We start from the raw sequence: 21,778 nt of genomic DNA, 5'->3' as shown, positions 1-21,778 counted from the left end.
TTTTAAAATTAGTTATAAGTGGATAGACAATTTATGCTTGCTCTGTACTTAAAAAGTGGTTTAGAACTAGCAATTGCATTTGTGGATTTATGTCTGTTTCATAGAACAAAAACAGAACGAAAGCATGGGACACCATCTTACCAAAAAAACCCCAAAAAACCCCACAGGATATCATACTTGGATTACAATTCTTGCCTTCTTTTCATATTGATTTCTAGACCATCCTCCTTTAGGAAATCAGTTTGTTGCCACTTAAATTCTGTGTGCAGATTTTTTAAAAAGTCATCTGAGTGTACTGGCATTAAATGTAGTAGCCTGCTTAGAATAACTTAGAAATGCATGGCTGGAAAATGGCAGTGTGTCAAACCGACATCCTATCACCCATTTCACAACCTAGCAAGTAAGTGACCACAATGAAAGTTAGGACAAGAATCCAATGACTAAAGTTATCAAAGAGCAAACAAGTAAGGACCCCAAACAAATATAGGTTAGTGATAAAATAACATGCCAATCTCAGGGAAAAGCAACTTTTTTTCCTAGAAAAGGAACGGTTTTGACCATTCTGAAGTTTACTTACTAAAATTGGAGTTCCTTGGTTTAGAATAATATAGGATTAAAGGGTTAACCTTATTAAAAAACAACAGAGTCTAAAGTAAAATGGCTTTAATAACATATGAATTAGGTCAAGTGTAAAATATACCAGTCATTAACCAATAAAGTAAAGTAGGTCCTTCAGGGATGGTGGGAATTCTAATTAAATATTGTTTAAGAGGTGTAAGTGTCTATAATGCTATTTGCCTCAGAGATTTTTTAATTACCTTCAAAACAGAAACTCTTAAATCTGTCATGCTATTCAATGCTATGAGTCAGATTTTCAAAGCTCTCAATTCCATCGTTTATTCCCACAACTCTACATACTTAAGTGATTGTATCCACAAAAGTCTGTGTGCCTGTGCATGTACAAGGCTGTAAGTAACCAATATGTTTTATTCTGTAGCAATGCCAGACTAAGAATCGTTCTTTCACTGTGCTACAGGTCATCGTTCCTTCAAGGACACTTGCAAAAACTTTCTACATGGCAGCACTCTTAAGTGTGTGTGTTGAAAACTAGAATGAAACTAGATTTTTTTCATTAACCTGGATCATTTCAACAGCCTAGCCTGTTACATGGCTGTTCAAATAGTTACACCACTGCAAAGGAGGTGGGAGTGAAAATATAAAGTGGAAGCAAGCAAGAGGTTTGGGTTGTTTAAGCTACACCAAGAAGGCTCATTACTGACATGCAAATCAGATAATTGGTACTATGTCTTTCATTAAAACCACAGTTTAAGAGACAGACTGAGAAACCGGCTTTGAAAACATACATGACTGTGCACAGAACTCCACACAGTTACTTATTCTCAACTGACTTTTCATACAAAGCAACAGAAAAACCAAGATTAAGTAAAACAAACAATTCTTTTTTCAGTATAAAGCAACATCTTAATCTTTCCACAAGATAGCTGTAAAAGTTAACCGAAAATGTATACTTACTGTATATAAACTTTCCTGTGTTGAACAGAAAGTTGGACATAAGCACCCAATAAACAACCATGGCTCCAACAAGCGATACCATCGAAAATAAAAGACTTGACCATTGACCAAAGGATCCAAAGTAATACTTGCAAACATCTGGGAATTCCCAGCTTGAGGTATCTACTAAAGCTGAAGAAGATACAAAAGTAAGAAACATATCTAAACAAAATGTTAGGTCAGTAGAACTCTTCATGACAGGATGTGTTCTTGTTTCAGAATATTCTGACACAAAATCACAGTGCTTCCAAGGGCTAAGAAGATTTCTGTTAACTTTAAAGTATAACACTCACTAGGCATTTGACTGAAGGAGCCTGAAGAAGTAGAGGCTTTTATTGTGGCCATACTACCACTCAGAATACTTCCAGAAGCACTGGAATAAGGCATGGGTGCAAAAATGCAGCCATGCATTTGCAGCTAAAGCCTTTTGCAAGAGTTATGGCAAAGCAGGCCAGACCATGAACTAGTCCTCAACAATGCCCTGAGATGAGTTGTCACAAACTGGAGGTCTTAAGTGCCTTTATTTGAGCAAGTGGGGGGTTAGTTTATGCATACAAGCACCAACTACAAGAGCTGCAAGATTAATTCTGAACAATAAAAGTACACTGTTAGTAAAACCACTGTCCACAGATTGCTTCCAACACAGAATATATAAAAAAGTTAGGTTAGTACCGGCATGCTACACAAGTGGAGGCAGCTACTGCCCATACTGTTCCACTGCGCAACATGATCAGAAATACATGTAGGGAACGGGACAGTGCTTATGGAGAAGAAGGGAACCCTCTAACTCTGTAAGCCCCCAAACGCTTGGTAAGTGAACATCTGTGAAACCTTGCTTGCTAAGAGTTTGGGGTTTGCTATAATACTTAGGCCCCAAGGACCTGAAGCATAATCTAATAGTGAAGACAGAAATTTAGCTTACAGATCCAGACTACAAAAATAGGGAGACTTTCAAAGAAATAGCTTTTATTTGCAGGTCAGGTCTAACATAGTAAAGATACAGACAAACTAAGAATCTATTAGGTCTCTCTGTTTCACACACAAATAATAGAAATATTTGCATTATGAAGCTTTGCGTTTCTTACGTATCATTTTCCGTGACTCTACAACTCTGTAGCAGCAATAAAGAGTCAAAATGCCCATCAGTAAAATGAGAATGATTCCAGAAGTAAAGCCTGCCTGTTAAGAGGGAGAAATACAGTTTATTTATCAGTAACTACAGAAAAATGAAGAGTAAGCCATGTTGCAAAAAACATTTTCCTACACATACATTTTTCATAGTTTTACCTGTTTTATTCCCCATGGGATACTTAATATAGATGTACCCATCATTGTATTCCATATCATAAATCTAGGATGAAAAGAAAAAGCCAGTAAATAATTTGAGGAGCATTCTTAATTCACACTATCCTCTTAGCTACAATAGTTATGCATACAATATAGAACATTTAATAATAATGCATTTTCTGGTTAATATATGGCAAGGTGCTTAACATACATTGTCACTATACTGGAGTTTTTACCATAGCCATCTGTGCAACTGTCAACTTTAAAAGCAGTTCCCAATGGACTGTATACGTAGATTTCATCAGGAGCTGGAAGTACATGATCAGGAGCAATCTAACAAATGGATAAAAACCAAGATTTGTTAGTAACACCAAAGTTAACTATTGTCCCAAATACAGGGTCAGCTGTTGTAAATCACAAAATCTTCCCATGAAAAGTGCATTTAGGAAAAAAACCAAAAAGGTTGGACTACATTAATTTTCTCCCCATGAAAAAACCCCATTGCCCAGAATTTTAGCTAGATAGCACAAAACCAGGCTTTTCTTCTACAAAATGCCTGTAACGTATACTACGCACAGATCATGCTAGTTTAACCACCGCAGTTGACCACTGCTTAAATCCTCTTAAGATGGTAGAAATGTGTACACACATCCAGGCAGCCTTTACCACTGTTAACAAAATTCAAGCTGTTTGTATGTTTTCTTTGGATGGTGAAGGCATTGAACAAGAAGTCAATCACAGCCTGTGATAACACAAGACCTTGTTAAGGTACTCAGCTGCTAAATATTTACTTCAAAGCAAGCTGCAGAGCAATTCTCCCCCTGCGTTTACTTGTGTGTCTTTTATGAACCTAGGCTGTGGAAGACCTAACATACCAGAGACCACTCAGTTAATCTGGCCTGTCTTTGCCTTACCAGCGCCCTGTCTGCAGGAGATGTGAGCCTGCTGTAGTAGTGAATCCGCTTATTCATTGCTGAAGCTTCATCAGTGACTCTTTGCATATCATCGTTCACGCTGACTATGTTTGTAGGCTCCACATGAAATGGTCTAAAGCAGGAGGGGGGGGGAAGAAAAAAACCACACACCCTTAAAACCCTTAAAAAAAAAAAGGTAACATAAAACTTAGAGAACAGCTCAGCATCACTTAGGATGCGTCTGACATTCACTGACAAAAAGCAAATGCAAAAAAGATCACTGCCATGACAGAAGCTGCCGTCCATGAAAGAACCATGTGTTTCTATCACCCATATTAAAACAGTCTCTTGCCCAGATTCTGCAGGGCAGCCTAATAGTAAAATTCAGACCTAGTATGCAGTCTGTTAGTTCTCAACAATGAGTCACACCAGAACTACATGTTAATATGCTTGGCCAAGCTTATTAGTGCTTATAACCGGTGTTGCCAGAACTAGTGATGAGGAACAGAGGTAGAAACAGAAAGCGTGAGAATGCAGAAACAAAAAGACAAAAAGAGAGGAATAAATGGTGGTAATGAGGACCACCTATGAAAAGGCTAGGAACTACTAATCTAGCCAAAAACACTGTAGGAAATGGTGCTTAATGGGGAGGGAACCAAGCCCAAATAAGTCCATGTGGTCATACTATTTTTAAGCCAACACAACTGGGAATGGAATTTCTCACAGGACATGGAACAGATGTCCATCTGCAGTTCTGAAGTACTTCACCACTTCCCTTGAGATTTAATCAGGGTAATCACAGAGAACAGGACTATCAGCAACAGAAAAGTCCTACATCTCTCATACACAGGTGTACAGCATGCAGGTGGTCTCCCCTCCCTCCTCCCCAGATGAGTTAGGCTGCAGGCATGGTCACAGTCACTCAAGGAGAAAGCAGCCACACCAAACGCTGCTTGTATTCACTGTACACACCTAGGTACAGAGCAAGCAGAGTGAAAGCCGCTCCAAAAGTTACAACACAACATAAATCCAGCTTCATGCAAGGGGCGCTACCAGAGATATGTGACCTAATTAACATATTGCAGAGGTGTTTTTTTCTAATCAAGTATAATTTACTTCCATACAGTCATACTGTGCTTTTGCCTAAATACAACATTCACTCCTAACACTGATGGGCTACAAACAAGAGAGGAGATATTGGTGACCTGTAAGCCTTGATAAAGGGTTTTGGGTTTTTTTCTCTTTCACTAGTGCTTTTAATTTCTACAGCAATCTCAACAGCTTTCTGATCTTCTTCTTCCAAGTTGAGGTTTAAATCTCTCAGAAACAAGAAGCACCCCAAAACCAGAACCCACAGAAGTACAGATCACAAGTTTCAGGCTACCAAGAGCAGAAATCAGGTCAGCAATAAATCCATGCCATTTTTCCGGTAATATGAGTAAAGTCTATTTGAACTGTTTTCCAATACCCATTCCTGGCTCAGACTACAAAGGGACTTGGTCAACCCTTCCTGCCCCAGCTCTCAATACCATGACAAAGGTCCTATTCTCTTTCCCAGTGAATCATTAAGCATTTGCACCATGGCATCACCTTTTATCTGGAAGGAAGAAAAGGAATACAGCTCTGAAGCTGGTTGTTACATCTTTGGAAGGGATGAAGGTAGGTCCTTATTCCTGTGTGCTTAAGGGGACACAGGAGCTGAGTATTTGTGGGACTAATGAAAACTGAATTACAAAAACAGAGAAAAATAAACAACTTATCCACAAATTATTTCTTTCCTTCATCCTAGACATTACTAATTCTTACATCTTCCTTCATAATGGAAAATTGGCTTAGATTTGCTTATATTTCCCACTTACTGCAATAAAATCGAACACAGTTTCAATTTTTAAAAGATTCTTAATTGAATTGGTTTTTTTTTTCCATGTCTGTGAAGTGAAAGGGGAAATCCCCATTTTGTATATGGACTTCTGTGGCATTTGTATAAACAATTAGGGAAGATATTGCAACTGAACAGGAATAAATTTTAAGCAATAGCTTTATTACTCAAGTCAGAGGTACACAGGACTAACCAATTCCATAGGTATGTAACACAAAAATGGACTGTCAGCCCTAAAGAACTTCCCTTGTTTTAGCTTAAAATTTATTGGGCTGATCCAATCACTGGACACTGCTAAAAATATTTCATTAGAAGATTGGTAAAATAAAGACTATAGCTATGAAAACTGGAAATGTAATATGTTTAAATGCCTCCCTACCCCACTCAACTCTCTGTTCTTTTATTTTTGGATCACTGACACGTATTTAGAACACCTAAAGTGTGTATTTTGCTAATTATGTGGCAGCTGCATATTGAGAAGAGCTTCATGAAGACTGCCCCCTCACCAACTCCAGTTATTATTCTTAGTACCTCCCCATAAACTTCCATTGCTACTGTGGAAAAATAACACTGAGACGAAGTCTACATTTTGCTTCATAGTGAGTAGCAGATCTGTGGCAAAGACTTCCTTCAAATGATGTTTAACAACTGCTGAAATGGATCTCAAAGAAAATTCTTCCAGACTGAAACAAAGCAGATTATTTTTTAAAGCAATTCCAGCTAAAGCCATGGATGATTTTAAAATTAAAATAACAGAAGACATAAATACAACATCCTATTTTATGGGGAAAGCAGAGTTGTACGTCAACAGCCAATCTATAAGAAAGAAATTCTTCAGAGAAAGATATTTCATTTTCTTCAGTATTATGAACAGAGTCTGGATTGAACAAACAATTTATAGTGTAGCACAAAACAGAAGGGTATGATCCAGAATCTATCTATGGGTGAGGAAAAAAAAATCATAAACAGCCCCAAAGAAATTCCATAGATCTACTGCTGCTGCTTCCTGCCTGTAAGAGTGCACATGTTTAATGCTGCCAGTACTTGGGCTAGTTCCCCTCTTGATCCCTTCTGGTGCACCTGTTGAGAATGCAAATGATCTGAAACAGTACTTAATTTTCTCTTTCTCAAGGTACCACTGCACCTCTACTTTTACTGAGCAAGCAACTTTGCTAAAATACACTCTCGACCCATCAGTTTAAAGGTTGTTAGAGAGCTCTTTGAAAACATCAGTCTGATTTGCATGCTATGCAGAAGCTACGCAGGCATGCTGGGATGCAATCTTCCTCTGTGATCTCCACTAGCAGAGGGTAGCATTCTGTCCAGGATCAAGGTGATTTCCCAGACCCCAGACACAACCAGATCAAAGACTAGTTGTAAGGCATACTCAGGCAGAAGTCTGAGAAGCTCTCAGAGACTCAAATTCTCAAAGGCTGAGATTTTCAAAGCAGATAGAATATAATCTGGGATGTATTTTGGAAAACTCTAAAACTTTCTGATTTATACAGGCAATCACATTGATCTCTCATGTGGCAAAATGATTATGAAAAGTATGTGGGATAACGTGATTCTGGGGGAAGGAGAGAGGTTGCACGACTGGAGGGTGTGACTATTAATGCAAAACAGTGCAGGCAATTTCCATGCATTGAGATAGAGTATAGTATCCAATGGATTATTATATCCATACCAAAAAACACAATTACTGATTGTATTTCAATAACTAGCCTGAAAAACAATGCTCTTTTTATCACAGGGCATACACACCAATAAAACACAGCTGTTTTCCAGAGCATAATGAGCATGGACAAGACACAGGGTCTCATGCAGGAGGTCCACACCTCGTATACACTACACCCTGTATATGTATTTCAGAAACCATTCCCAGAAAACCTGCAGACACTCATCAGCTAGTTATCTCTCACACAAAGGGACAGTTAAGAATTCTAGTCCTGATCTAGGAAAGCAAGAAGAGAGTTTCTGTCCAAACTGTGGCAGCAATTTTTGCATACAAAAAAACCCAAAGAGAGATGCTTGTGATTAAAGTTGTTTCCAAATATTGTTCTAGGCAAAGTTCAAGTGTTAGATTTGGAGGGTTAGAGGGAACAGCACAATAGGAAAATGTCTGGCAAACTACACAAAAACTTGCAACTGAGGGTGCTACATCTTTTCTCTGAATATTTTCAGCAATGTACTACACCTTACAGAGCAATGAGGCAGTATGACAAATACCTACTTCAAGAAGCTTTGAACTAAATAACATTGTTTTCTAAGTCTCTTTGCTGAAACTTTTAAACAGCGAACAACTGGTTCTGGACATCTGATCAAAAAGCAGTGCTCTCAGCATCGAGCTGTTACAATATAATACAATTTTTTTGTGTCAGTGTGTCTTTTGGCTTTACATGATGGCATTAGTGACTTTACATTATACAAGCCTTTAATATTTAGATAAAAATGAAAAAAAACTTCTTTACAGTGCTCAGTAATTTTATTCCTCTCTTCCAAAATGACCACAAGGAGCCACTTTAGCTTACTGCACAGATGTCTTTGACTTCCCACATCAACTTTTCAGGGATGCCATAGGATTATTACACAGAAATAAAGCTAGTAAATTCCTAGGGCTGTTTTACTGAGTCATCAAACTATTATAGGAATGCTGTATATGGCACAGGAGAAACTAAGGAGTAAAATTGCTTCCCTATCACGGAAATTAAAGTAAGGAGAAAAAGCAGTAAGAGGACAACTCATAGGTTGCTATTTCTTAATCAGGAACTGCCTGTCTGCATAGGAACATTACAGATTTCAGTGTGTTTCTTTTAATGAAAACTGTTCTGAAGAGTTCCACGACTGACTCTGCTTTTTTACTGTCTAAGCTGTCTGAATTTACTTAAGCATTGTAAACAGTATACTTACAGTTTATCCTGTAAGATCTTTATTCTCTTCACAATACAATTTACTTAATTTTTTTCCCCACAACCATAACACTATTGTCATTACAATTACTGCATGACCACTCAAGTATCTTAAAATGCTGGATGCAGAAGCAAAATAACCTTTCAGAGCACACTACTACATCACATCCGTTGCTCCCAGGACACACATTTCAACAAAGTGAAGCTCTACCACACCATACTTCAAGCACTGTTCCCTTTTTTGTGTCAAAGGCAAAGCTATTCCACTCTTCTCTTACAAAGAAAAACCCAAAGGTTCTTAATTAAGGAGGTTCTAAGTCTCCCCAGTTAGGGAGTAGTAATATTAGAAATCAGTAAACATGTTAGCAACACAGAAAACTGAAAAGCAGGCAACTGAATAAGAAGACCACATGGGTGTGGAGCAGTAAATGCACAATGAATGCAGAGATAGTAGTTTTGCACAGGTTAGTTCTGACCATTGTCTATCTTTATGTGAGTTAAAAGAACTTTGAAAATAAAAGGGAACAAACCACTTTTGCATGAAAAAGGTTTCTCTGACTGCCATCTACAGACACTGTTTAATTTATAACTGTTAAAGCTCACCTACTGATCTCTCCTACATTTTGTGAGCACACTACATGACTCCAAAAAGAATAAAGAAAGGGTCGATCTCCCTTTAGAAGGGGGCATTGTCAAGTTTCTTCATATGCAAAACAACCAACACAAAACATCATTTGTTTTTCTTTGAAGGTTCAAGTATTCCTGAAGAAAACTGCAGTATCTGTTGACAATAAATTGATTTAAAGAGTAGTCAGAAGTAAAAAAGAAACCCTCTCTTGCATACAATAATCACCAATAAGCCATTGCAGCAATGACATTCTAGTTTTTAAAGGCACCTACAAAATGGGCAAAACACACCTAATACTGTGTGAGTAATTCGGGTCACTGTGAAGAACAATAACATCCTTTTTAAAAGGATTAAAAGTGGTTTTATATTTCCCCTAAATTAGCAAAAGAACACTAGACAAAATAATTTACAACTCTGGAAAAACAATTAACTTATTGTTCTTATGTAAACACTGAAAAGCATGCCTTTGAAATATCCTAAATCCACCAAGCTGTTAAGAAAACCAAGTAACTATGTAAATGCTGTCCAATCTCAAACAATCCAAACAAAAGAACAGCACCAAGACAGACAAACAGTGATTATAAGCAAAACACACAAAACACTTCAAGAACTATCTCAATGAAAGCAAAATGACCACCCACCAACATCTGATCGGGTTTCTGAATAGCAAGTTAAAAAAAGAGGAGCAAGCTAAACAGAGCAAATCACATACTGTTTGATACCTTTATGCATGATAAACCCGTCTCCCTGGAGCTGCTACTCCCTAAAGCTCTAATGAAGAAGCCCTTCAAACCACCCACTGCTCTCACCACAACTGACATAGACCCTGATGGCCTGTTCTTCCTTGTTTCTTCTTCTGAAGATGGAGTTCGACCTTGTTTGGCACCACTATGACTTCCAGGCCTTCCTGATATCCAGGGCTCCTGCCTTTAATCCTTCTGCCTCTGCATGCTTGGAAGGCAAAAGACTAGGCTGCAGAAAATGAGAGAATGAACTCAAGGGAAGAGCAGTAAGGACAAACTGGACAGATGTGCAGAACTGGAGGTTGTGGATGCAGGCAGACAACCAAGTACACACTTCTGCTTTTGGGGAGGGAACCAATGCCACATACTATGACCTTTTATGAAGCTAAGCATCCAAACTTAAGAAATCACAAGAAAAAAAAACACACAATGAGGAAACAATACCTAACCTCACTTTTGAAAAGCAGATCTTGGCATTTTGATGTATCAGAGAGGCGTAAACTTCTCTTGTTGCTACTGCATCACCACACTACCTGAAACCCACTGCTACTCAGACAGAACACATACTTCCTCCAACACAAGGAGCTCCCAAAAGCCATATAAATTAGCACTCTTCTTATGCTACGAGGGCAACGAGGGGCTCAGACACTCCTCAAAAAGAAGATGAAGCCAGAATTAATTTTGCACATTTCTTTTCCCCACTTGAAAGTACTCTACTACTTCCTAGTCTTCACATCCACAGTTCTGCATGCTACTACACCTGTGCTCTGTTCCCCTAGGCTCACTCAGACCCTTACCCTCCTTCCTTTGCTTGTAGAGAAAAGAGAGATTGTTTAGCCCCTGGCTAACGTGTAAGTAGGCTCATCACGGCATTCCAAAGCTGCAGGCTGAGACAGCAGCAAAACACTATAACCAAGAACTTTTTTTTTTTTTTTTTTTGCTGAAGTGGGCCCCAGCAAGACGATTTTGTATACAACAGTGCCATCTTCAGCTCCTTCAGAAAAACTGCTCTACTGAAATACAATGCTGGGTGCAAAGGCCGGGGGCGGGGGGGAAGCCATAAACAGGGTCCAAGAGGTATTACACAGTTATTCCTCCGTCTAAAAAAGCAGAGCTGGTGCCTCCAGCTAGTATCAGAAGGGCAGTTCCCACTCCAATATAATTTTTGGTTCCAGGACCAACTCACAGAAATCTTAACTGTAACAGCAGAGAAAGTCTCCCACTCAGATCCTCCTTTGGGGAACAATGCTGTTGAACTCTAGGAAAACATGTAAAATAAACATATATATATATGTATATATAATTTTTGCAGACATGGCAAAAAGGCCGAATTTTTCATATTTGCTGAAACTAAAAAAGTACATTTTTTGGTAAAGGTCATTCAGTTCCTTCAGTACCAGCAAATAATCTATTTTTCCAGCATCACCTGCAGAATGCATACAGAGCCATTTATTTACACATACTGACATCCATTTATCTACACCATCTGGCCAGGTTTCTTGCATAGCCTCAACATTTCCATTTGTTGTGCTAAATAAAATCCATCATGCTTCAGTATACACACATGATACTCAGTGTTTGAGGAGCACTTTAAAAGCCAGATGCCAAGTTCTTACTGAAGCACTCTCTCTGAAATCATGTCAACAGAAAAGTCTTATAAACAAAACACAATATGAACATCTGTTCATCTGGTGCTTGGAAATAATACCATATAGAGAAAAGCAGGAATGGTTTGTACTGAGATCCTGATTTCTAAATGTTAGTCTTCTGTCTTTGTAGGATTCTATTGCTAAAAGCAAAGATTAAACAACTCATTGCTATACAATCATTCTGTAAGTTCAGCATTCCTTATACCTTTTGCACTTGAAGTCTTCTGGATTAAACTGTATATTCATGATTCCATAATTACTTTCGTCACCTCCCACAGGAACCAAGAGAGGTTTGGTATCCTCTTCCATATTTGTGAATATGCCACCTTCTTCTAGGTCCTGTCAGTTATTCTGCCCTAAAAAAAAATAAAAGTCAACTACAGTTAAGCAGAACTGTGTCCCTGCTACTTAACATTGGCAGAGTCCCATAGCTTCAGAAGCTCCTGGGGAGAATTGCACCAGAAAATCCCCCCAGCTTGGCACTTAAGAATTCTCACTCCACAATGCAAACGTCACCAGGCAAGTACAGTGGGGGATGGTATTTTTTATAACACATTATACATTTATGTAAAGTGGTCAACGTACAATTACACTCTGAATCTCTTTTAGCAGCACAAGAGGCAATATAAAGGAATATGACGGATGCCGTTGCTTATATTGGGACTCAAACAGGTTTGCAAAAAATGAGGCTGGGAATCTGAATCTTCTTTGACCTACCACAGCTAAGATTCAAGTCCACTGCATGCAAGTTAACATCAAATATATTCATACGCAGGTTTTATCTTCCTGCCTTCAAAGCATGGGACTCCTTTTCTTATGGCTCCATCGTAAGACCAGCGTGATTTTTAAAGGAGCTGTATTTCCAATTTGTATCAGTACAGCTCAGAACAATGTATCAGTTATTAGAGACTATTGTTTCACTAAATTACTTCAAACTTTGCAGCAGACACATATGCCATTTTCCAGTGTACTTCCCAGAATAAAGATCACATTATTGCAGTCTAGGCTCTTTGAATTAAAGGCAATAAATGTTTTAATAATGCATTGATAACATATTATATGCATTCAGAGCACTCCTGGCCAAACAATAGGAAGCAGATAGCTTTTAAGCTAATGGAATTCTACTTATACTGAATTACAGTCCTCACATGGCACTTCCTGTGGTCTCATGTGCAGCTGAACAAACATAATAGCTTTAACAGCTGTCATCCCTGCTACCTCCTGAAAATTCCTCCTCCAGGACTCCTCCAAACAAATATGGTAGAAGTATCTGCTTTTTCAGTGGGACAGTTTTAGAATGTTAGACAGGTTGACAGAAAGATAGATGAGAACCAGAGCTGGCACAAGGTAAGTAAAGATGGCACTGGATTTTTGAAACCTGGGGTGGTGATGGAAGAAGATAAAATAGAAAGATCAAGGTATTTATTATCCTTCTGCATCCTCATGGAAATACACTGTAAAGGCCCAATACCAGAAACTACATCAAGTTAAGTTAAGCACTGACATGATTCTATCCCTTCCTAGCTGCATGTTGTCAATCCTCTTGCATTAGCTCATCCTGCTAACGCCTCCTGCAAAAAAACCCAAAAAATGTGAAGGAGGGGATGAAAAAGGAAGGAAAGTTAGAAAGTTTTCAACCACATTCAACCTACTTTCTATGGCTCAAACAATTGCTAGAGGAGGAGTGGAAAAAAACTGAATGAAGTTGCAGTGAGGACTGCAGAAGCACTGATTTAAGACTGGCTCAACTTGCTGAGGAAGTGCATTTTAGAAGACAGGCACCTGCTCCCCCTCTCCCTCCCTGCCCCCAGTGTGCTGAGCACAGGTAAGGGCTCTCAGATCTCAAGAGGAGGGGACCACTAGAGGCACCAGTTCATGCAAATTATACTGGAAACACTAGTCCTGCCCTTGACAGCTCATAGGCATTTGTGATCTCACACTAAACTCGACTTGGAAGACTGATCCAGATGAAAATTAAACATTCTTTCACTTGCTTTAAATTCAAATCAGTGTTGAGCTTGGGGCTTGCTGTCTGGCTGCACACACTTGCATGCTTGTGCAAAAGAGGGGATAGTGCATAGGTGAAGCCATTTCATCTGGCAGTGCTGCCAGTTTCCTCCTAGTTTCAGCATCCATACCAAAATATTTGAACAAAGTTACTAAGTTTAAAGGGATGATTTTCTCTTGTTGATTTTAGCTCTTTTGAGAGGACAAAGTTAAGTGATCAGTGATAACAATCCAGGCAATCTTAAGAGCCCTATATGTACTCCCTAGCATCCTCTTTCTCTTGCACTTAATTTTTGCTTTTTTTCTCTCTAAAGCTTTTTTTCCTCCTTCCAGAACCTCTCCAAGATGGAGCTTCTGCCTAACAACCCTCTTCTCCCACTCCAGCCCTTCTATAAACCATCAGTTCAGATTTTTTATCTTAAAGTCCTTCTCCTACACATCATTGCTGCTGGTTCTTTGGCCTCAACTGAACATCTTACATTCTCTCATCCTTCTTAGCTCTTCTGTGATGCTCAGCTTATGAATTCCTGCTCATTTCCCCTCTATATTCTCTCTCCTACACACTGTCAAAATTGCTTTCCAAACCTGCCTTTACTAAGCACTGCTTATAAAGAGATTTCTTAGTTCACAGCAATATTCTGATTTCATTCCATGTGGCACTCTGTTCCTTTTGAAACCCTGTTCACAGCTCCCCTCTCATTCATTTTTTTCCTATTGATTTCCCTTATTGTTCTATAGCTCTAGGTCACCTCCTTCCCACCTATTGACTCCCCACACCGCCCCACCATTAAATTTACCACAGTGCACATCAACTTCTGCAACAAAACCATGGGCCCCTAAGATTTCACACACTGCTGCAGCTATCAACCTACTCCCCTGCCATTCCCATTATGAAGAACTTTTTGCATCCCTCCAACCACACCTGAAGACAGCAGCCTTCATAGATTTTCTACAGCCTCTTTCTTTCTAAAACCTCACCAGTGGTCTCAGGTAGAAGACTGGTAATGTGGTATTATCTTCTTTTATTCCATTTCTTCCTCTTTTTCACCTTAACATCCTGCATGCTTTTTCTGAACAGGATACACCTAGGTCTCAAAAACAAATTCCTCACATTCTGCATTATGCAACTTTATCAGCATTTAAATCACACTTTGAATTTAGCCATGAAAATGCAGATGAAAATTTACATTCCTAATGGCTAAAAAATGACATTTGAAATAAATTGAAATCACAAATACTCCAAAGTGGTTTCAGCCACAATTTCCAGAAGACTGTATATATATCCCTTTGTTCCACAGGCCCTGGTTTATGGTGCAGATTAAGCAGACACTAATGCTATTTTAAGATACTGCTTTAAACACATCCCTTCCTTAAAACCCTGTTTTAAATAACATTATTTGTGTTTTACAGTTCAATCTGATGAATGCAGACAACATTGATCACCAGCTTGATTTCCTCTGCACTATGGCTACAAATAAAGAACTCAGAAGATTTTATAGCATTGCATAAAGAAAATAATCCTTCCAAAACACAGCATACACTGATTAGCTTGATGGCATGATTTGGGGCTTACGGAGTTGTTGCTTACTGACTTCTCTAGGGTCTACTTAGAAGTGGGATTGGTGCAGACAGTTTATTTTTTAAGTGCTTATTGTCGAGAACACATAGGTGAAGCTTATGAGGAGCAATTTGATTACTTTACAAATAGATGCAGCTATCACATACATAAAGACTGCACCTGGAGCCAGTACAGCTTAAAGACAACTGTAAGCAGAAGAGCAAAATGAGGAAGAATGAGCCTGATTAACCTCTCTCTTATCTAATTTCTACCCCATCTGGCTGGACTTCACTCTCAATATTAACATTTTTAATACATAGGATGGAGCCAGTCGTGCTACCTGAACTTATTGCCCAACAGTTTCCATTACAATAACCTCTTCTCAACTGCTTACTTGCCTAGTGTCCTAGTTGTACGACAATTTTTTTATACTGGGTATCTGATCAACGTTCACCTCATAAAATTAAAGTTTCTTTTAAAAACCTGTGATATGACATGCAGTATTCTCTCTTTGGTCTTAAAAGCCTACAATCAGGACTAGGATGTAAAACACAAAGAATTCATGTCAATAATCAAAGTTGCTGGACCAACATAATTCTGTTTGTGTATTTTACGACACAGTTCCCATGAGGCCACCGTTGCATTTGGAGAATTAGTACAGATCTCTGGGAATTAACATACGGCTTCTTGGAAAAAAAGGCAGCTGTTCTAAGGAAACCTAACTCATTTGTTGTCAAACTGGACTTTCCTGCAAATTGGAAAGAGTTTACTGCTAGCTATAGCGTACCTAGAGTTGGTGATACAAATTCATGGTACTTTGTCTTCAGCAATGCTATGAATTAAAAAAAAGCACTGCTGTTCCCAACTGCTCATTCTTACAGTCTTATCTCCTATTTGTGATGGCACAGCTATTTGTTTTCTTTCTTCTCTTGGTGGAATGAACAGGACTGAAGAATAGATCTGGCTAAAAATATAATATCTGAACAGGAAGAGAATTGTTTAGGGTCTTGTTTGGGGTTTGTCTGGCTTGTAGTGCTACAGAACCAGCAGTTTCACTGTCCAGTTGAAGAGACATTGGTATGGTTTGTGGTAGAAGGCAATATTGCTAGAAGTGTAACTAAAAGCACAGTCTGAGGGACAACCTACCTGACAGTATGTTCCCTCTTTTTTCCCTTCTGCTTAGAACCTTGTGTAATGCTGCAAAACAGAAGAGCACTTGTGTTAGACGCCACTGAATGATGTTGAATATTTTGAACACAACCAAGCAACTTTCAAACTCAGCATTCAAAATTAGTGTATTTTTCCCTGCGCTTTATTCCCTATCCTTAGAATAAGGATAAAGCCAACACTTGCCTTATCTCATAGACATGCTGTGAGGAGAAACTAACTTTCACATAAAACTTAGCTGTGATTTATATTACTCCCTGCAAAAAACATCCAAGAGGAACAGTTACGGCTTGTTGAGCAGCAAATAAGGCAGATCAGGTCTCAGGCAAAAGTGAACTGAATACTATCACTTTGTTCTCTAACAACAAGTCCTCTATTCTGAGAACTGTTCAGCTTGAGAAAAATAATGATCCAATATAGAAATGTTCCCAATCTATATCATACGTACCAAGATGACTAAGATTGCCTAGGCAATTTTAATTTTCATGAAACTTAGCTAAGTTTAATGCTCCAACCTTTGAATACTTCAGCTTTGCAAATTCTGCCCTTTTAAACACAGGTTTGTATGTTTAATTACCCTTGCACAGATCCTGGCTTTGCTTTGTAACATATTTCCTAACAAATGAGAAATGGGGATTCTCTCAACATACTGCACCCTATATTCTTCTCTAAAAATCTTTCTCTCCTGGTCCTCTTGCCATTTGCTTTTCACCATTCTACTCTTCTGCAAGTTCCCTTTTTTCACCTGCACAGACCTGCTTTCCGTCCTCTGCCACAGGCACCATGTGTCTCCTCTCTTCACTTCTAGTGACAGCAGAGATGAAGGATCAGACAGAGTGCTAACTGCAGTCTCCCACAACCAAAATCTTATTGATGATAGAAACAAAGGAAGAAATGGTATGTTTTCCCCTGCAGCATGCTGTATTGATGCTGGAGGGAACAGGCTATGAGAATGTTTTCTCTGCACCCGTATTTCTTTTACTTTCCAGCTCAGTTTTCACGAGGAAAGTGTTTAGTTCTGCTTGTGAAACTCCTACCCTATCATGTAGCAGATATCTGCTACTTAGCCCTCCAACATTTGACTCCAGAAGGAAATACTCTGGCTTTGCTACTCCCCCCAGAGTTAAGTGCTGTTGAAAATGCCTCCCTAAACTTTCATGGCTGTATCTAGCACGGTTAAGATAAAATGTAGATCTTCCACAACAAGTATTATAAAAGAAATACATTCTTGACATAGCTTTGTAGTACCAAAACCCTCACAAATTTGGAGCAACGTTGACACTAGCTTCTTCTAAGAACTGCTGTACAGTGCCTGAAACCATGCCCAGCTGTCCTCTATTCACTTAGAAAGGAATGGCTATATCTAGAAGGAAAATTTGAAATACTCTTGCAGATATATACCAATCTGTCCAAACTGTCAGCAGGCTAAAACAAGTTTGGGATTCACTTCTGGTTAAAGACTTAAAGCAGCAATTACTTTTTTCCAATCATAAGCTATCAACACAGTCCTAACTATCGTTAATATCTAATCACTGGTATTCAGACACCATTAACGGCAGGGTATCCTTCAACGGTCAAAAGTCTGCATAGACTTTGAATTCTGTCATCCAAAAAGGATGATCTTTTCAGGAGATAATTTCACTGTTGTGAAGCTTAGTATGCCTTCTTGTCTTATTTACAATTCTCCTGCAAACATTTGAAGCACTATCTCTGAAGGGCAGCCAAAGGGAGTAAGTGGATGAGTATTTAATAATGCAGCTTTTCTGCTGCTGGTCATAAATTGTGAAGCAACACCCAGGGATATGCACGGTACAATCCCAGTCCCACTCCACATCACTTTCAGATGGTAATCTAAACAGAGTTAGACCTTCATTAATCCTCACTGGCTTGCCCCCGTGACTTTTTGCTTTCACTGCCTTCAGGTTCTCTGTCTCTCTCCCCTAGTTACAAAGTCTGAATAGCTTCAAGGAGTAAACACAAGAACCCAGCAGATTTAGACACTTCATTCTAGCCTGGTGGCTGTGCTGTAATGGTCTTTGCACTGGATGATAAAACCGTATTACAGCTTGCTCATTCTGTCAGTCTCACAGTTGTAGTTTATGGCTTGGCTATAGGTGTGTGTGCCTGTGCTTTAAGATGAGACACCCATCTTGACAGATCATTCACTGCTACAGCTCAGACTATGCAAGAGGGTTACCAAACCAGTTCACCTGACAGCAGGAACAAAACTGTATTAAGTCAGTCAGTCATCCTAGTCACCTCATGAGCACAATCTGTGCTTAGCTGGTTTGCAGGACTGCTATTTATCAGAGAACCTTCCATAGAGGGCAGGAGGAGGAAGGCAGAGAAGGGCACTACCACAGCCTCCACCATGCCATCATAGCTACCAGTGCAGTTGGACAAGGTGGCAGAAAAAACAGCAGCTGGAGCTGTGAGAGCTATTTATGCTCCATGTTACTAAAGCTAAATGTGCTACACAGATGTTAGCAGTGGTTCTGTAAAAACTGTCCGGTATAGGAGACCCCGTGGACCAGCCATCACGGACAAAGCCAGAACTCTTTAATTTGGAAGTCATACACCTTAAAATTAATGATCACAAAATCTAATTACCTGTAACTTGTTACTTTTCAATATGGTTAGTGACGACTGTGGCCTTAAATTATTTTGGTAGGAATTCTGCCACCAAAAACTGTTCTTGTGCTTGCGTGCAGCAGAAGTTTTCTTTATTTCGACATTCCTAGTGCTTCTTAAAAAGGATAGCTCCCAGTCAATTAGATAACACAAAATTGTGACAATTTCAACTACACACACATTTTGTTTCATTTCTTCTTTAAAGTCACGAGTCCTAAAGCCCCACTTCATACTCATGGTTTAAACACAAGGATCCACTAATGAAAGTATGTAGTTCAAATAAGGATTTTTTTTTAAAGGCATACTTGGTGTGACCCAATCTTCTTTTAAATTTTGAGCAGGTGAATGGATGAATAAAGCTCAAGGCATAAATCTCAAGTAAACTGCAGGCAGTGCTTGTATAAATTGTGAAAAATAAGCACAGCCTACACCGAAAGACATGAACTTCAAAGCAGGGCAGCAGAGTTCTTCAGTTCCTTTTTTGGGACAGTGAATTACCCATCAGAAGGGACTGAAAAACACTATACTGGCCCTAAGAGCAGGAGCATACATTCAGAGCTCCTCAGGAGTGGGACAGCTTGCTGCCAGTTAGCTTGTTCATGCTCTCCTACAACCTGTTGGTCGAAGACAATTAACATTGTATAAGCAATGTAAGCTAGTAACCTTTGGGGAGAAAAACTCTTGACTACAATAAGCTGAAACACCACTGGGCTTCTGCGTAGCTCAGACTGACCCAATGGGTATGTGATTACTACCTGATGGCAAACCTAAGAAAAATTAAGAAGAAATTAAGTATTAGTTTTATTTGTCTTTAACAGATAAAAGCATCTATTATTTGTATACAGGGTGGGTTTTTTTGTGGAGCCTGTAAAAAAATACTTCTAAGAACATGAAATTATGACCTTGGGGATTAACTTACATTTTTAACATCATTTTGGTTTTATGTCACAGGGCCCCCAGGCCTGTTAAAGCCGATGTAAGCTTCTCCCAGATTCATGGATCGCCCGAGAAAGGTTTAATACCGTTTCTACGCATCAGACAACGCTCTGGCGTTTCCTTCGTGTTCGGCGTTAACACACCACACCCGCGCCCGGCACGGTCCCGCCGGGCTGCCCATGCGGCCCTGCCCGGCGCCCTCCCTCAGGCCCGGCGCGCCGGCGGCAGGCAGGGCGCCCCGCAGCCCCACAGCGCGGCGCGGCGCAGGCCCCGGCTCGGCCCGGCCGTCCCGCCGTCCCCCTCAGGGGGCCGAGCGAGCCGGGCCGCGAGCGGCGCTCCGGGCAGCGCGGGGCAGGCAGCGGCAGCCACCGCACCGCGCCGCGCCCGCCGAGCCCTCCCGCCCCGAGGGCCCCTCCCGCCCCGAGGGCCCCTCCCGCCCCGAGGGCCCCTCCCGCCCCGACCGGCCCCAGAGCTCTGCCAGCTGGCGCCGCACGGACTCTACCTGCGGCGGCAGCACCGCCTCGCTCTGCTCCGGCAGCCCCGCGGTCCCGCGGCAGCGACAGGAAGCAGCGCGGGCCGGGGGCGGGTGCTGGGCGGGCCCCGCGGTGGCGTGGCGGGACGCGTAGTCCCCGAGCACGGCCCCGCTGAGGGAGTCGCCCGGGCGCCGCCGCGCGTCGGACTACGCGTCCCAGGCAGCCGCGGCGGGGCGGGGCCGGCGGGGCCGGGCGGGAGCTGCGGGGCGGGGCCGGCGGGGCGCTGGGGGGGAGGGGTACCGGCGGGGGGCGAGCCGGCGCGGTAGCGGCGGCTGTGCGGAGGCTGCCGGTGCGGTTCGGGCCGGCGGTGCTGCGGTTGCTGGCGGGGGAGCACGCGCTTCCCGCTTGCTTCTTGGCAAACGGCACCTCCGGCGGGGCAGCGGAGCGCATCGCTCTGCGGGGGCGGCAGCAAGGCGTGCGCGGTGCCTGCGCGAGTTCCCGGGTCGTTACGGTACGGGCAAGCACGCACCGAGGAGCCCGCGAAGGAAAGACTTGCATTTGCCAGTGATGGTTGACGAGGTGCCTCTATTAAAAAAACAAACAAACAACACACACCCCAAAAACAAGGAAACAACCAACACCCACCCACCCCCCTAAAAAAACCCAAACCAAAACCAGCAAAACCCAACAGCTCACCCATCTGCTTCCGGGCTTTAGCAGCCGGCATGCTGACAAGTGTGGGCATAATCCCTGCTACAACTAACGATGCTGGCCTTCCCAGACTGGGTGGCTGCCTCCGTGGGGGATGATGTACTGTGGGTCTCCTGACCTGCTCAGGGAGGTACAGAACACTTGCTGAGCAAAGGATCCATAGGCAGGCTAGTCAATCAGCCAGTCAATGCATCTTAAAAAGTCACCAATTTTAACCCTACGCTTTGGGTTTTTTTGGTCCTAGTTAAATGATCTTGGGAACATGTCCTTTTCGTAGCTGAAACACTGGTTAAAGTCAAATTCTAGGGGTATTTATAGCTCATGCCTGAGGAAAACTGCTGAATTGCACCAAAGGAAGGCAGAAGAGATCACTTCCCCATGTGAAAAAACAAGCTAGACATAAATCCCAGTCTGTACTTTCTGTTCAAGTGCAGCCCAAATCAGATTGTGTGGCTAGTGGTGGAGCTGTTCCAGCAATAAAACTGCTGTGTAAGTGAACTTCAGACTGGGAGTGGAAATGAGGCAGCAGAGACCAACAACACCCATCACCCTGAAATTCAGCTGCGCACAAGCTCAGCTGGACCAAAACTCTGTGCAGGCCCGAAAATTCACTATCATCTGTTGCCTCTGAGCCACCCTTGGACTCCAAGACTATGCAGTTGCTTTTTGGACATGGGAAGATATTTGTCGATGAGTCAGGAAGTCTGTCCACCT

At 41.1% G+C, this 21,778-nt stretch overlaps 1 protein-coding gene across 7 annotated transcripts in view; it reads right to left on the bottom strand.

Moving 5' to 3' along the window:
- The window catches only part of SLC38A9 (solute carrier family 38 member 9), a 54,085-nt gene extending 32,749 nt beyond the window's left edge, over window positions 1–21,336 (bottom strand). The window contains exons 1-9 of one of the 7 annotated variants that reach the window (XM_055791005.1): window positions 21,286–21,336; window positions 21,050–21,182; window positions 16,293–16,343; window positions 11,787–11,937; window positions 3,774–3,906; window positions 3,071–3,192; window positions 2,860–2,923; window positions 2,658–2,751; window positions 1,534–1,704 (exon numbers count right to left, since the gene is read on the bottom strand). In XM_055791005.1, the coding sequence (XP_055646980.1) occupies window positions 1,534–1,704; window positions 2,658–2,751; window positions 2,860–2,923; window positions 3,071–3,192; window positions 3,774–3,906; window positions 11,787–11,890 (688 nt within the window). In that variant the 5' untranslated portion in view covers window positions 11,891–11,937; window positions 16,293–16,343; window positions 21,050–21,182; window positions 21,286–21,336. Of the gene's footprint in view, window positions 1–1,533; window positions 1,705–2,657; window positions 2,752–2,859; window positions 2,924–3,070; window positions 3,193–3,773; window positions 3,907–9,998; window positions 10,141–11,786; window positions 11,938–16,292; window positions 16,344–18,923; window positions 18,949–19,863; window positions 20,282–21,049 lie in introns of those variants that run through there. The other 6 variants (XM_055791004.1, XM_055791008.1, XM_027793301.2 and 3 more) reach the window with 6 other exon arrangements.
- Between the last annotated feature and the right edge of the window lie 442 nt (window positions 21,337–21,778).

This window comes from Falco peregrinus, chromosome Z, assembly GCF_023634155.1.
Source record: "Falco peregrinus isolate bFalPer1 chromosome Z, bFalPer1.pri, whole genome shotgun sequence".
NCBI lineage: Eukaryota > Metazoa > Chordata > Aves > Falconiformes > Falconidae > Falco > Falco peregrinus.
Note: the sequence above shows the minus strand (reverse complement) of the source record. Positions and strands in the feature narration are given on the sequence as shown.